The sequence below is a fragment of the Portunus trituberculatus genome, chromosome 31 (assembly GCF_017591435.1).
Source record: "Portunus trituberculatus isolate SZX2019 chromosome 31, ASM1759143v1, whole genome shotgun sequence".
Taxonomy (NCBI): domain Eukaryota; kingdom Metazoa; phylum Arthropoda; class Malacostraca; order Decapoda; family Portunidae; genus Portunus; species Portunus trituberculatus.
Window position 1 is genome coordinate 21,636,629 of NC_059285.1, and position 17,592 is coordinate 21,654,220.

The window sequence follows — 17,592 nt, forward strand, 5'->3', positions numbered from 1 at the left end:
AGAAACTTACGTATGAGCGAATGTAATGTATTCCAACATAAATGGAGTGATATCGGGATTTTAGAACTCAACGATTACTTGAGGGACAAGAACCCAGATATTGTGGGTCTTACTGAAACAAAACTGAGAGAGGGAGAAGACCTGATGATGGTTGGAGAAGGAAATATAATGTTTGGAAAAGAAATAGAGTAGGTAAGATGGGAGGAGGAGTGATGTTGCTGGTTAAAAAGATATAAAGGTGGATCAAGTGAAAGAAGGTATGGGAAAGGCAGAAGTGCTAAAGATCAGAGCAGAAACTAATGAAGGAAAAAGAGGCACTACATAGTGGTGTACGTACCACCTAAGACAAATGCATGGTCAGTACAGGAATATGAAGAAATGATAAGTGATACAGGAACATGTCTGGAAGAAATGTTGGGTGGCTGTGAACGAACTATAATGATGGGAGATTTTAATTGTAAAGAGGTGTGTTGGGAGGACTGGTCAATGGAAGGATCAGAGACAACATGGGAAATACACTATTGACACTGGCAATGGAAAATGTGTTAACTCAGTGGGTCAAAGAAGATACTAGGTTTGGAGGAGAGGGAGCATCGTCAAGACTGGACTTGGTCTTTAGTACAGAGCCAATGGTCATTGAGGAGATGAGGGTGGAGTGCCCTTTAGCAAAGAGTGATCATGCAGTTTTGGAGTTCAAGGTGATAGATGAAGAGAAATCTAGAAGAAATGAAGAATATAAAGTGGGAAGATGGAATTATGCCAAGACAGATTTTGGAAACCTAAAGAAATTCTTTCAAGAGACAAATTGGATGAAATTCAAGAGTGCTAAGGAGCAAATGAAAAGTGGAAGGAATTTATAAAATATACAAAGAAGGTGAGAAAAATTTGTACCAATAAGACAACATAGAGAAGTTGGAAAGCAGGACTGGTTTAACGATAGATGTGAAAAGGCTAGAACAAGAAAAGAGGATGCATGGAAGAGGTGGAGAAGGAAAAGACGGATTAAGCAGTGGGAAAGTTACAAAAGAGCAAGAAATGAATATGTGTTGATTAGAAGAGAAGAAAGAAAGAAACAAGAAAAGGATATAATTGATAAATGTAAAGACCAACCAAGGCTTTTTACAGACATGTGAACAACAACATCAAAAATAGAGAAAGTATTGAAAGTTTAGAAGTAAATGGAGTATGCAGTGAAGATCCCAGGAAATGGCAGAGGCTATGAATGGATGCTTTCGGAAGGTATTCACAAAGGAGACTGCTTTTGACAAACCACTGGTAATGGAACAGAAAGGGATTATGAAGGAGTTTCAAGTAACTGTGGAGGAGATCAAGAATATGATGGGGAGTTTAGAAGTGAGAAAAGCTGTGGGACCTGATGGGGTATCAGGATGGATTTTAAGAGAATGCAGGGAGCAACTGGCAGAAAAAGTTTGTGAAGTAATTGATGCCTCATTAAGGGAAGGTGTAGTGCCCCAAGACTGGAAAAGAGCTAACATTGTCCCAATCTATAAATCAGGTAACAAGAGAGACCCATTGAACTATAGACCAGTGTCACTTACAAGTGTGGTAGCTAAGATGTGTGAGAGGGTGGTGAAGAATAGATGGACAGACTTCTTGGAGAAAAATGACATACTTTGTGAGTGTCAATTTGGTTTTAGAAAAGGGCGTTCATGCACGACAAACCTGATATGTTACTATTCGAGGGTGATAGATGTAATACAGGAAAGAGATGGTTGGGCTGATGGAATATATCTGGATTTAAAAAAGGCCTTTGATAAGGTACCACACCGGAGACTGATCTGGAAACTTGAAATGGTAGGAGGAGTGCATGGCAGTTTACTAAAATGGATGGAAGACTTTTTGGTAGGAAGAGAAATGAGAACAATAATTAAGGACAGACCATCAGAATGGGGCTTGGTGGAGAGTGGAGTTCCACAGGGATCAGTGTTGGCACCAGTAATGTTCGCGGTCTACATAAATGACATGGTGGATGGGGTGTCCAGTTATGTGAGCCTATTTGCAGACGATGCAAAATTGTTAAGAAAAGTGAGATGTGACAAAGATTGCGAACTACTCCAGGAAGACTTGGACAGAATATGGAAATGGAGCTGTACATGGCAAATGGAGTTCAACACGACAAAATGCAAGAAAATAGAGTTTGGCAAGAGTGAAAGAAGAATCAGGAGTATGTACAAGATAGGAAATGAAGACATAAAACCAGTCATGAAGAAAAAGACCTTGGGGTGACAATTACCAATGACCTATCGCCAGAGAGACATATAAACAAAATAATTGGAGAAGTATTGAACTTATTGAGGAACATAAGAGTGGCGTTCGTATATTTAGATGAAGAAATGATGAAGAAAATAATTACTGCAATGATAAGACCGAGGCTTGAATATGCAACAATACAGTGGGCTCGAACTTAAAGAAACACATAAGGAAACTAGAGAAAGTACAGAGGGCTGCAACAAAATGGTGCCTGACTTAAGAGATTTGACTTATGAAGACAGACTGAAAAGAATGCAACTTCCGACCCTGGAAAACAGAAGAGAAAGGGGAGACCTGATAGCAATATACAGAGTGATGATTGGCATGGAAAAATGGATAGGGAAGATCTGTGTATGTGGAATGAAAGAATGTCGAGAGGGCATGGGAAAAAACTAAAATGGCCACTTATAGGAGAGATGTGAAAAAATATAGCTTCCCTCATAGAAGGGTGGAAGCATGGAATAGTTTAGATGTGGAAGTGGTCAACGCAAGGAATATTCATGATTTTAAGAAAAAGCTGGACATTAATAGATATGGAGACGGGACAACACGAGCATAGCTCTTTTCCCGTATGTTACAATTAGGTAAATACAATTAGGTAAATACACACACACACACACACACACACACACACACACACACACACACACACACCTTCATGCCAGCCAAGCTTTGTTTTCCACACAGTGTAAATAGTTCTTTATTTAGCAATATAATAGACTACTGTATATTATTTATCAGTTATTCATTAGAAAATTATTTTAACTTTGCATAAAATACCATGTCAAATGATTTCTATATTGATATCTTTTAGGTATAGAATGGATTAATTGGAATTCCATGATTTTAAATGGGGAAATTTGTTTTCAGATACAAGTTTTCAGGATATGACCTACATTATGGAACTAATTAAATTCATAACCCGAGATGCGACTTTTATCTCCTGTAATTTTTTGAGTTTTCACTGACAAAAATGGAAAGGTTTTATACACATGTAAAATCTATAGAAAACTTACATTTTATGTCTATTACCAAACAGTGCATGATTCTAGAGGCAACTCAAGACTGTAATATGCACGCATGCATGCACACATGCACATGCATGCCTGCACACAAACACACACACACACACACACACACACACACACACACTATAGTCACAGTTTTTGCTTAATAATTTAAGTAATTGATTATTTTTCATCCTAAAAAGCACCTTTGATGACAGCTAATTGTAATAATTGTATAGCTGACTAAAAAATAAAGGAATTACCAAAAAATTATTTAGATTACATTCCTATAATATTAAAAATTTGGACTTACAAATCAACGCCAATATTAAAATTTCCTCCTACCATGCTTCACCAATTAAAAAAAAAACAACAATGATCCTTTCTTTGTTTTCATTACAGTAATAGTGACCTCATTATTTAAATTCAATGCTCCATCATAAATATTCACAATGTGGTCAGTGGAAATATTACAATCGCTATTCAGTATGCAGTTCATAAAATCAAAAACTGTTTTAAATCACTTGGCATAATATTGCTGCAATCTCCATTAAGTCACCAAGTATTTCTGAAGCTCTGACCAAAGTAAGATTGGGTTGGGCAAAGTAGAGCAAGGTAAAGCAAGGCAAGATAAGGCAAAACACACACACACACACACACACACACACACACACACACACACACACACACACACACACACACACACATAAAGCTGGGCTAGGTTCCATCTCCATCATAGATGATTGAGGAGGAAGGACAGCAGTTTTGTCTCGTAGTGCTCATTGGAATCTAGCTGACGCAGACAGTGGCGCTCCTGAGGATATATCTGTTGAGGAGAGAGAGAAACATGATTAGATGACCTTTAACTACTTCTATACTAGTAAATTAGTCAGGAGGCAAATTGATTATTTTGTCCCTAATCATCATATAGAATTAACTTCAAAACAGAATGTTTCTGCAACTTGCCCACAAATGTCACACTTCTAACCAGTGAAAAGACTATGGTCTTTCTTTAAATGGAGAATTACTGTGAATATTTAACATTACTAATCATCATATAGAATTAACCTCAAAATAGAATGTTTCTGCAATTTGCTAAAAAATGTCACACTTCTAACCAGTGTAAAGATTATGGTCTTTCTTTAACTGGAGAATTACTGTGAATATCTGATATTACTATGGTGTCTGCATGTTTGTATTTACCTAGTTCTACATTACAGGAGTCGAGTGGGGCTCATAGTGACCTGTCTCCTTATCTATATTTATCAATTTCTTTAAACTTGTGCACACTTTCTGCTGCTACAATCTCTTCACTCAATCTATTCCAAATATCCACTGTCATCTGTTGAAAACTAAACTTTTTAATATTTCTCAAACACCGACTTTTCTTGATTGTGTATGTGTATTTTACCTAGTTTTTTTTACCTAGTTGTAGTTTTACAGGGCCTGGGCTTATGCTTGTGTGGCCCCGTCTCCATATCTACACTTATCCAATCTTACTTTAAAACTATGCACACTTGTTCCAGACACTACTTCTTCATTCAAACTGTTCCATGTCTCAACACATCTTTGCGGAAAACTATACTTTTTAATATCTCTTAGACATCTTCCCTTCCTCAGCTTTTTACTATGCGATCTTGTGCTTTGACAGGCATATTCTTCTCTCAGGATCAGATACTCATTGTTCACTTGGTCCATTCCGTTGATCAATTTATAAACTTGTATCAGATTTCCTCTCTCCCTTCTCTGTTCCAAGGTTGGTAGATCCATAGCCTTTAGTCTTTCCTCATATGTCATCCCTTCAAATTCTGGAACCATTCTTGTAGCCATTTTTTGTAGTCTCTCCAGCTTCCTTATGTGTTTCTTTTTGTGAGGGGTTCACACCACTACTGCATATTCCAATCTGGGTCTTATTATAGTACTTATTAGTTTCTTCATTTCTTTGTCCATGTAGTGAAATGCTATTCCAATATTCCTTATCAAATTATATGTCCCTCTGAAAATTCTATCAATATGCCTTGCAGGTTGATTTTTTTCTTCCATCGTCACTCCCAAATCCTTTAAATTTTTTACTTTCTCCAGTTCTACTCCATCTCCCATCTTATAGATTCCCACTAGTCGTCTTTCACTTTTTCTCATTTCTATGACATGGCTTTTGTCCACATTGAACTCCATCTCCCACTTTTTACTCCATTCCCAGATCTTATATAGGTCTTCTTGCAGTATATCACAATCCTCTTTTTGCTTTATAACTCTGCACAGTTTCGCATTGTCTGCACACAGATTTATGTAGCTGTTCACTCCTTCTGGCATGTAGTTTTTATAAATGAGAAAAAGTATTGGCGCCAATACTGACCCCTGTGGCACTCCGTATTCTACTGCTCTCCACTTGGACTTCATATCTTTAACTACCGTCCTTATTTCTTTCCCCCTCAAATAATCTTCCATCCATCTCAATGTGCTTCCTTTTAAACCACCCTTTTCCTCTAATTTCCACAGTAACCTTGCATGTGGCACTTTATCAAATGCCTTTTTTAAATCCAAGTAAATACAATCAACCCATCCCTCTCTCTCTTGTACCCTGTCAACTATTCTAGAGTAGAATCTCAGTAAATTTGTTACACACGACCGACCTTTTCTAAAGCCAAATTGGCTATTTGGTAATAATTTATTGTCTTCAAAGAACTCGATCCATTATTTCTTTATTACTCTTTCACACATCTTACATATTATACTAGTTAATGATACCGATCTGTAATTTAGAGGTTCTTCCTTCCTTCCGCACTTATATATGGGAACCACCTCAGCACTTTTCCATTCTATTGGTACTGTTCCATTTTCTATTGAGCATTTTATAATGTTGTATATAGAACTTTTTTTTTTTCTTTTTTTTTTTACGTAGGGAAGAAGGCCAGCCAAGGGCAAAAAAAAGAAAGTTAGAGCGCTGGCTCTCCAAAGAATTCAAAAAGTGCCAAAACCATCAGCCAGAATTAGGGAAGAAAATGCCTCGATACCTCCCTCTTAAAAGAAGACAAGTTGTACGAATTTGGAAATACAGATGCAGGGAGGGAGTTCCAGAGTTTACCAGTGAAAGGGATGAATGATTGAGCGTACTGGTTAACTCTTGCATTAGGGAGTTGGACAGAATAGGGATGAGAGGAAGAAGAAAGCCTTGTGCAGCGTGGCCGCAGGAGGAGCGGAGGCATGCAGTTAGCAAGGTCAGTAGAACAGTTACCATGAAAATAGCGATAAAATATAGAAAGGGATGCAACATTTCGGCAGTGAGAAAGAGACTGAAGATAGTTAGTCAGAGGAGGGGAGTTGATGAGACGAAGAGCTTTCGATTCCACCCTATCAAGCAAAGCTGTGTGACTGGAAACCCCCAAACATGAGAAGAGTACTCTATACAGGGACGGATAAGGCCCTTATACAGTGTAAGCAGTTGGAGGGGCGAGAAAAACTGTCGGAGACGCCTCAGAACACCTAATTTCATAGAAGCTGTTTTAGCAAAAGATGAGATGTGAAGTTTCCAGTTAAGATTATGAGCAAAGGACAGACCGAGGATATTCATTGTGGAAGAGGGAGACAGTTGAGTGTCATTGAAGAAGAGGATAGTTGTCTGGAAGGTTGTGTCGAGTTGATAGATGGAGGAATTGAGTTTTTGAGGCATTGAAAACTACTAGATTTTCTCTGCCCCAATCAGAAATCTTAGAAAGATCGGAAGTCAGGCGTTCCGTGGTGTCCCCGTGTGATCTGTTGATTTCCTGAAGGATTGGACGTCTCTGAAAGAACGTGGAAAGATGTAGGGTGGTATCATCAGCGTAGGAGTGGATAGGGCAAGAAGTTTGGTTAAGGTCATTAATGAATAATAGAAAGAGAGTGGGTGACAGGACAGAACACCACTATTAATAGGTTTAGGAGAAAAACAGTAGCCGTTTACCACAGCAGCAATAGAGCGGTCGGAAAGGAAACTTGAGATAAAATTGCAAAGAGAAGATAGAAGCCGTGGGAGGGCAGAGAGCTTTATGCCAGACTCTATCAAAAGCTTTTGATATGTCTAACGCAACAGCAAAAGTTTCACCAAAATCTCTAAAAGAGGATGACCAAGACTCAGTAAGGAAAGCCAGAAGATCACCAGTAGAGTGACCTTGATGGAAGCCATACTGGCGATCAGACAGAAGATTGTGAAGTGACAGATGTTTGAGAATCTTCCTATTCAGGATAGATTAAAAATCTTTAGACAAGCAAGAGATTAAAGCTATAGGAATGTAGTTTGAGGGGTTAGAACGGTCACCCTTTTTAGGGAACACCCTTTTTAGGAACTTGCTAGTTCTTCCCTACATTCTTTCAGTATTCTGCCTGAGACTTCATCAGGTCCCATTGCCTTTTCTTCATCCAGTTCCTTCATTAACTCTTTTACTTCCAGCTTGGTTACTTAAATCTCTTCCATATAGACGGTCTCTCTACTACCCTGTGGTCTTTCAAATTTGGATTCCTTAGTAAAGACCTCCTGGAACTTATTATTTAACAGTTCTGCCATACTTTTTGGGTCTTCCACCATCCCATTTTCTCCTTTTAACCTTTCTATTGTTTCTTTTTTGTCTTATTTTTCTGTTTATGAATCTGTAGAACAATTTGGTTGCTCCTTGCATTTTTCGACTATGTCCTTTTCATAGATCCTCTCCTTTTCCTTCCTCACTTTAACATATTCATTTCTTGCTATCTTGAAGTTTACCTTATTTACTGCATTTCTATTTCTCCTCCACCTTTTCCATGCTCCATCTCTTTTCTCCTTTGCCCTAGCACACCTTGCGTTAAACCAATATTTCTTTCCTTCTTCCTTAGGTCTATATTTCGGGACATATTCCCCGACTCCTGTTTTATATATTTCCAAAAATAAGTTATATTTCTCTTGTGCCCCCTCAGAGTTTTCCATCTTCTCCCAGTTAGCGTACTTGAAATAGTTCTTGAGATTCTCAATATCAGCCTTTCTGTATTTAATCAGTCTCCTTTGTATGATTCATCTCTTATCTTCTATTCTCTCTTCTATATCCATTTCTAATATTACATGATCACTCTTTCCCAATGGGCACTTATATCTTATATCATCATTCATTTGTATACCCCTTGTAAAAACCAAGTCTAATCTCGCCGGCTCATTTCCTCTGAATCTTGTGTTTTCCTTTACTTTTTGATTCATCATATTATCTATCATTAGGTTTACGAATCTTTCTCCTCAAGCTTCTTCCCCTATACCACTTTCATAATTTTCCCAGTCCACTTCTTTACAGTTAAAGTCTCCTACTAATAACACTTTTCTCCTTTCTTTAATGACTCGCGTTAGACTCTTTATTGTGTCATCTATCATGACTTTATATTCTTGCTTGGTCCATGAATTTGTTTTTGGTGGCACATATGTTACAATGATTGTTAAGTCTTTTTAATTAATATGCATATTAGTATATAGTACTTCTGGTTTTCCTTCCCCATATTCCACATGGTTTACCACCATCTCTTTCCTTAACATTATCATGACTCCTCCTCCTTTACCCCCTCTGTCTTTCCTCCATACATTATATCTATTATCTATTTATATTTTGATTGTCTCATTTAGTTTTGTTTCAGTCAGGCATACAATATCCGTTTTTTTTTTCTTTATGTAATCTTTTAGTTCTAATTTACTTGATAGAACCCCAGCTATGTTCATATACATCATTTTTAGTTTCTTGCCCTTATTACTTTTATTTACACTTGGTCCACTGTTGCCTCTTCCCTCTCTCTTATATAAAATTTTCTTATCCTGTCTCCTAGAATTCTCCAAAAAAATGCCTCTTTTTTCCTCCTCTGACTTTTCATTATTTTTTTCCCTTTCTGCTGCCGCATATTCGTTGTATCTATTCCTTTCTTCCTCATTATTTCTCCTTATATATATATATATATATATATATATATATATATATATATATATATATATATATATATATATATATATATATATATATATATATATATATATATATATATATATATATATATATATATATATATATATATATATATATATATATATATATATATATATATATATATATATATATATATATATATATATATATATATATATATATATATATATATATATATATATATATATATCCTTGCAGCCTTCTGTTTCGCTGAGTTTTGTTGTTCTATATAATATCTCTTCTGTTGCTGCTTGTGGTTTTAGTAGTATCTTAATGGATCTTGTTATTCCATCTTGATAAGGTCCCATTCTGTGAATTTCCACTACTTCCTCCTCTAGATTCTGCCTATCTTTGTCGTTTAGATTTTTTAGTAGGTCTTTGACTGATTTCATTTCCTCCTTTTCCCTTCTTGGTCTATATTTTACATTTTTTTTTCTTTTAATCCAAAGATAATTACACTGTTTTTCTTTTCTGCAATTTCCCTTACTAGGTTTTCCTTTTCCTTAAGAACTCCAATAATTTTGTTTGCCATGTTCTCGTCTCTTTCTTTTAGTTGTCCTTGAATCACTTCCTGTAAGTTATCTTTGTCTTTCTTATCTTTTACTCTCCATGCCTGTACTTCTTTTTTTAATCACATCATGTACTCTTTCCTATTCTTTGCTAACTATATCTTTCAGGTCCTCTTTTTCTTTCTCTACTTTACCAAGTCCTTCATCCATCTGTTTCTTATATTTGGTTAGTTCTTTTCTCTGTACCCCATTCTCTACTCTTAACCTAGCTTGACTTTCTTCCACTTCTTTTATCCTTTCGAAATTTCAAGTTCAGAAACTCTTTCTGCTGTTCATCGTTCTCTTTACTTCTCATACTTTCTCTAATCCAGTTGTCTAATTTTTTCTCCAGAGTTAAAACTCGCCTATGGAGGGCAGTACTTGTCTCATCAAATCCTCCGAATCTTGCTTCTTCCTCATCATCATCATCATCCTTTTCTTGTACTCCTTCCCTATTCTCATACCTGCTTATGGGTGTAAGTTCTTTCCTACTCATGGTGCCTTTCAATGTAGTTTCTGGAGATTATTGCCACACAAGTCATGCATTTCCCCAGGCCTCTGTAAACACACAACCTCTGGTATTGAGATCAGCTGATCGCGGGAAGTGTTGGTCCGCTCGTCCGACCTTGACCTTGTTTCAACCATGTGTTACAGGGCCTGGGTTTTATGATCGTGTGACCCCGTCTCCATATCTACACTTATCCAATTTTTCTTTAAAACTATGCACACTAGTTACTGACACCACTTCTTCACTCAAACTGTTCCAAGTCTCAACACATCTTTGCGGGAAGCTATATTTTTTAATATCTCTTAGACATCTTCCCTTCCTCATCTTTTTACTATGTGATCTTGTGATTCGAATGTCATATTTTTCTCTCAGGATCAGATTCTCGTTATCCACTTGGTCCATTCTGTTGATCAATTTATAAACTTGTATCAGATCCCTGCTCTCCCTTCTCTGTTCCAGGGTTGGTAGATCCATAGCCTTTAGTCTCTCCTCATATGTCATCCCTTCAAATTCTGGAACCATTCTTGTAGCCATTTTTTGTAGTCTCTCCAGCTTCCTTTTATATTGAATATTGTGTTTCTTTTTATGGGGGGTCCACACTACTCCTGCATATTCCAATCTGGGTCTTATTATAGTACTTATCAGTTTCTTCATCATTTCTTTGTCCATGTAGTGAAATGCTATTCCAATATTCCTTAGCAAATTATATGTCTCTCTGAAAATTCTATCAATATGGCTTACCGGTTGATTATTTTCTTCCATCGTCACTCCCAAATCCTTTTCCTTTTTTACTTTCTCCAGTTCTACTCCATCTCCCATCTTATAGATTCCCATTGGTTGTCTTTCACTCTTTCCCATTTCCATGACATGGCTTTTGTCCATATTGAATTCCATCTCCCACTTTTTACTCCATTCCCAAATCTTACTTAGGACTTCTTGCAGTATTTCACAATCCTCTTTTTGCTTTATAACTCTGCAAAGTTTCGCATCGTCCGCAAACACAATTATGTAGCTGTTCACTCCCTCTGGCATGTTGTTTATATATATGAAAAAAAGTATTGGCACCAATACTGACCGCTGCAGCACTCCGCTTTCTACTGCTCTTCACTTGAACTTCATATCTTTAACTACTGTCCTTATTTCTCTCCCCCTCAAATAATTTTCCATCCATCTCATGTGCTTCCTTTTAAGCCACCTTTCTCCTCTAACTTACACAGTAATCCTGCATGTGGCACTTTATCAAATGCCTTTTTTAAATCCAAATAAATACAATCAACCCATCTCTCTCTCTCTTGTACTCTGTCAACTATTCTAGAGTAGAAACTCAGTAAATTTGTTACACACAACTGGCCTTTTCTAAAACCAAATTGGCTATTTCATAATAATTTGTTGTCTTCAAGGAACTCGATCCATTGTTTCTTTATTACTCTTTCACACATCTTGCATATTACACCAGTTAGTGATACCAGTCTGTAATTCAAAGGTTCTTCCTTACTTCTGCTCTTATATATGGGAACCACCTCAGCTCTTTTCCATTCTACTGGTACTGTTCCATTTTCTATTGAGCATTTTATGATGTTGTATATAGAACTTGGTAGTTCTTCCCTACATTATTTCAGTATTCTGCCTGAGACTTCATCCGGTCCCAATGCCTTTTCTTCATCCAGTTCCTTAATTATCTCTTTTATTTCAAGCTTGGTTATTTTAATCTCTTTCATATAGACGGTCTCTCTATTACCTTGTGGTCTTTCAAATTTGGATTCCTTAGTAAAGACCTCCTGAAATTTACTATTTAACAGTTCTGCCATACTTTGAGTCTTCCACCATCCCATTCTCTCCTTTTAACCTTTCTATTGTTTCTTTTTGCATTATTTTCCCATTGATGAATCTGCAAAACAATTTTGTTTGCTCCTTGCATTTTTCGACATTGTCCTTTTCATAGTTCCTCTCCACTTCCTTCCTCACTTTAACATATTAATTTCTCGCTGTCTTGAAGTTTTCCTTATATACTGCATTTCTATTTCTCCTCCACCTTTTCCATGCTCCATCTCTTTTCTGCTTTGCCTTGGCACAACTTTGCGTTAAACCAATCTTTCTTTCCTTCTTCTTTAGGTCTACATTTCGGGACATTCCCTGACTCCTGTTTTGTATATTTCCAAAAATAAGTTTTATTTCTATTGCGCCTCCTCAGAGTTTTCTATCTTCTCCCAGTTAACGTATTTGAAATAGTTCTTGAGATTCTCAATATCAGATTTTTTTCTGTAATTCAATCGGTCTCCTTTGTATGATTTGTCTGTTTCTTCTTTTCCCTCTTCTATACCCATTTCTATTATTACATGATCACTCTTTCCCAATGGGCACTTATGTCTTATATCATCATTCATTTGTACACCCCTTGTAAAAACCAGGTCCAATCTCGCCGGTTTGTCGTTTCCTCTGAATCTTGTGTTTTCCTTTATTTTTTGGACCATCATATTATCTATCATTAGATTCAGGAATCTTTCTCCCCAGGCTTCTTCCCCCATACCACTGTCATAATTTTCCCAGTCCACTTCTTTACAGTTGAAGTCTCCTACTAATATCACTTTTCTCCTTTCTTTAAGGACTCTCGTTTGACTCCTTATTGTCATCAATCATGTCTTTATATTCTTGATTGGTCCATGAATTTGTTTTTGGTGGCACATATGTTCCAATAATTGTTAACTCTTTTTTATTAATATCCATCTTAATATACAGTACTTCTGCTTTTCCTTCCCCATATTCCACTTGTTTTACCACCATCTCTTTCCTTAACATTATCACGACTCCTCCTCCTCCTTTACCCCCTCTGTCTTTCTTCCATATGTTATATCTATTAACTATGTCTATTTTGATTGCCTCATTTAGTTTTGTTTCAGCCAGGCATACAATATCCAATTTTTCTTTCTTTATGTAATCTTTTAGCTCTAATTTACTTGATAGAACCCCAGCTATGTTCGTATACATAATTTTTAGTTTCTTGCCCCTATCACTTTTAGTTACACTTGATCCACTGTTCCCTCTTCCTTCTCTCTTATATAAAATTTCCTCATCCTGTCTCCTCGCATTCTCCAAAAAAAATGCCTTTTTCTCCTCCTCTGACCATTCATTATTTTTTTCTCTTACTGCTGCTGCCAGTTTGTTGTATTTCTTTCTTTCTTCCTCATTTTTATTTTTCCTTATATATATATATATATCCTTGCAGCCTTGTTTCTCTGAGTTTTGTTGTTCTATATAATATCTCTTCTGTTGCTGCTTGTGATTTTAGTAGTATCTTAATTGGCCTTGTTGTTCCATCTTGATAAGGTCCCATTCTGTGTATTTCCTCTACTTCCTCCTCTAGATTCTGCCTATCTTCGTCATTTAGATTTTTTTAGTAGGTCTTTGACTGATTTCATTTCCTTTTTTTCCCTTCTTGATCTATATTCTACATTTTTTTCTTTTTAGTCTAAATATGATTATACTCTTTTTCTTTTCTGCAATTTCCCTTACTAGGTTTTCTTTTTCCTTAAGGACTCCAATCATTTTATTTGCCATGTTCTCGTCTCTTTGTTTTAGTTGTCCTTGAATCACTTCCTGTAAGTTATCTTTGTCTTTCTTATCTTGTACTCTCCATGCCTGTACTTCTTTTTTAATCACGTCATGTACTCTTTCCTCTTCTTTGCTAACTATATCTTTCAGGTCCTCTTTTTCTTTCTCTACTTTACCAAGTCCTTCATCCATCTGTTTCTTATATTTGGTTAGTTCTTTTCTCTGTTCCCCATTCTCTACTCTTAACCTAGCTTGACTTTCTTCCACTTCTTTTATCCTTTCTTTCAAGTTCAGAAACTCTTTCTCCTGTTCATTGTTCTCTTTACTTTTCATACTCTTCCTTATCCAGTTGTCTAATTTTTTCTCCAAGGTTAAAACTTGCCTATGGAGGGTGGTACTTGTCTCATCAAATCCTCCGAATCTTTTCTTTCCTTCATCATAATCATCCTCTTCTTGTACTTTCTCTATTGTCATACATGCAAATGGGTGTAAGTTCTTTCTGACTCATGGTGCTTTTCAATGTAATTTCTGGAAGCTATTGCCACACAAGTCACACATTTGCCCAGGCCTCTGTAAACACAACAACTTGTGTGTATTTACCTAGTTGTAGTTTTAAAGGGCCTGGGCTTTATGCTCGTGTGGCCCCGTCTCCATATCTACACTTATCCAATTTTTCTTTAAAACTATGTACACTCTTTGCTGACACCACTTCCTCACTCAAACCGTTCCAAGTCTCAACACATCTTTGTGGGAAACTAAATTTTTTAACATCTCTCAGACATCTTCCTTTCCTCAGTTTCTTACTATGCGATCTTGTGCTTCTAATGTCATATTCTTCTCTCAGGATTAGTTTCTCATTATCCACTTGATCCATTCCGTTATTCAATTTATAAACTTGTATCAGATCCCCTCTCTCTCTTCTCTGTTCCAGGGTTGGTAGATCCATAGCTTTTAGTCTCTCCTCATATGTCATCCCTTTAAATTCTGGAACCATTCTTGTAGCCATTTTTTGTAGTCTCTCCAATTTCTTTGTGTTTTTTTTTATTGGGGGTCCACACAACTCCTGCATATTCTAATCTGGATCTTATTTTAGTACATATCAATTTCATCATTTCTTTGTCCATGTAGTGAAATGTTAATCCAATATTCCTTAGCAAATTATATGTCTCTCTGAAAATTCTATCAATATGGCTTACTGGTTCATTGTTTTCTTCCATCGTCACTCCCAAGTCCTTTTCTATTTTACTTTTTCTAGTTCTACTCCATCTCCCATCTTATAGATTCCCACTGGTCGTCTTTCACTTTTTCCCATTTCCATGACATGGCTTTCGTTCACATTAAATTCCATCTCCCATTTCTTACTCCATTTCCAGATCTTGTTTAAGTCTTCCTACAGTATTTCACAATCCTCTTTTTGTTTTATGACTCTGCACAGTTTCGCATTGTCCGCAAACACATTTATGTAGCTGTTCACTCCCTCTGGCATGTCATTTATATATATGAGAAAAAGTATTGGCGCCAATACTGACCGCTGTGGCACTCCGCTGTCTACTGCTCTCCACTTGGACTTCATATCTTTAACTACTGTCTTATTTCTCTCCCCATCTAGTAATTTTCCATCCATCTCAATGTGCTTCCTTTTAAGCCACCATTCTCCTCTAACTTCCATAGTAATCTTTCATGTGGCACTTTATCAAATGCCTTTTTTAAATCTAAATATATACAGTCAACCCATCCCTCTCTCTCTTGTACTTTATCAACTATTCTAGAGTAGAAACTCAATAAATTTGTTACACACAACCGACCTTTTCTAAAACAGAATTGGCTATTTGATAATAATTTGTTATCTTCAAGAAACTCAATCCATTGTTTCTTTATTACTCTTTCACACATCTTCCATATTACACTAGTTAGTGATACCGGTCTGTAATTTAAAGGTTCTTCCTTCCTTCCGCACTTATATATGGGAACCACCTCAGCTCTTTTCCATTCTACTGGTACTGTTCCATTTTCTAGTGAGCATTTTATGATGTTGTATATAGGGCTAGCTAGTTCTTCTCTACATTCTTTTAATATTCTGCCTGAGACTTCATCCGGTCCCATTGCCTCTCCTCATCTAACTCCGTCATCAACTCTTTTATTTCAAGCTTAGTTACTTTAATCTCTTTCATATGGACAGTCTCTCTATTACCCTGTGGTCTTTCAAATTTGGATTCCTTAGTAAAGACCTCCTGAAATTTACTATTTAATAGTTCTGCCATACTTTTTGGGTCTTCCACCATCCTGTTCTCTCCTTTTAACCTTTGATTGTTTCTTTTTGCCTTATTTTTCCATTTATGAATCTGTAGAACAATTTTGGTTGTTCCTTACATTTTTCGACAATGTGTTTTTCATAGTGCCTTTCTTTTTCTTTTCTCATCTTAGCATATTCATTTCTTGCTGTTTTGAAGTTTTCCTTATTTTCTGGATTTCTGTTTCTTCTCCACCTTTTCCATGCTCCATCTCTTTTCTCCTTTGCCCTAGCACACCTTGCATTAAACTAATCTTTCTTTCTTTCTTCTTTAGGTCTATACTTTAGGACATATTCCCTGACTCCTGTTTTGTATATTTCCAAAATAAGTTATATTCTCTTGAACCGTTCTGAGTTTTCCATCTCCTCCCAGTTTACATTTTAAAATAGTTCTTGAGATTCTCAATATCAGCCTTTCTGTAATTTAATCGGTCTCCTTTGTATGATTCATCTCTATCTTCCTTTCCTCTTCTATATCCATTTCTAATATTACATGGTCACTCTTTCCCAATGGGCACTTATGTCTTATATCATCGTTCATTTGTATATCCCTTGTAAAACTAGGTCCAATATCGCCAGCTCATCGTTTCCTCTGAATCTTGTGTTTTCCTTTACTCTTTGGACCATCATATTATCTATCATTAGGTTCAGAAATCTATCTCCCCAGGCTTCTTCCTCCATACCACTTTCATAATTTTCCCAGTCCACCTCCTTACAGTTGAAATCTCCTACTAATATCACTTTTCTCCTTTCTTTAATGATTCTTGTAAGACTCCTTATTGTGTCTTGTATCATGTCTTTATATTCTTGATTGGTCCATAAATTTGTTTTTGGTGGCACATATGTTCCAATAATTGTTAACTCCTTTTTATTAATATGTATCTTAATATATAGTATTTCTGATTTTCCTTCCCCAAACTCCACTTGATTTACCCCCATCTCTTTCCTTCATGACTCCTCCACTTTCACCCACTCTCTCTCTCCTCCATATATTATATCTTTTATCTATGTCTATTTTATTGGCTCATTTAACTTTGTTTCCACCAGGCATACAATATCTGGTTCTTTTTTTCTTATATAATCTCTTAATTCTAATTTACTTGATAAAACCCTATCTATGTTCATATACATCATTTTTAATCTCTTGTTCTTATCATTTTTTTTTAAACTTGCTCCATTTTTTCTCTTCCTTCTATTTTATATACCATTTCCTTATCCTGTCTCCTATAATTCTCCAAAAAATGCCTTCTTCTCCTCCTTTAACCTTTCATTATTTTTTCTCTTCCTTCTACCACCAGTTCTTTGTGTCTCTTCCTTTCCTCCTCGTTTCTATTTTTCTTTATATATATATATATATATATATATATATATATATATATATATATATATATATATATATATATATCTTTGTCAACCTTCTGTTTCTTTGATTTTTGTTTTTCTATATAGTATT

The 17,592-nt window shown here is 36.1% G+C and overlaps 1 protein-coding gene across 10 annotated transcripts in view; it reads right to left on the reverse strand.

Annotated features, from left to right (window-relative positions):
• The window catches only part of LOC123511327 (dipeptidyl peptidase 8-like), a 610,443-nt gene that overhangs the window by 30,888 nt on the left and 561,963 nt on the right, over positions 1–17,592 (reverse strand). For 6 of the 10 annotated variants that reach the window (XR_006676755.1, XR_006676754.1, XR_006676756.1 and 3 more), the window contains one exon: positions 3,985–4,104. The exons of 1 other annotated variant lie outside the window; for it this stretch is intronic. Coding sequence is in view for 5 of the 9 variants with exons in the window: in XM_045267115.1 (XP_045123050.1) it covers positions 4,012–4,104 (93 nt within the window). In the remaining 4 variants the exon portion in view is untranslated. Of the gene's footprint in view, positions 1–2,888; positions 2,926–3,193; positions 4,105–17,592 lie in introns of those variants that run through there. 3 more of the 10 variants (XM_045267117.1, XM_045267114.1, XR_006676753.1) reach the window with 2 other exon arrangements.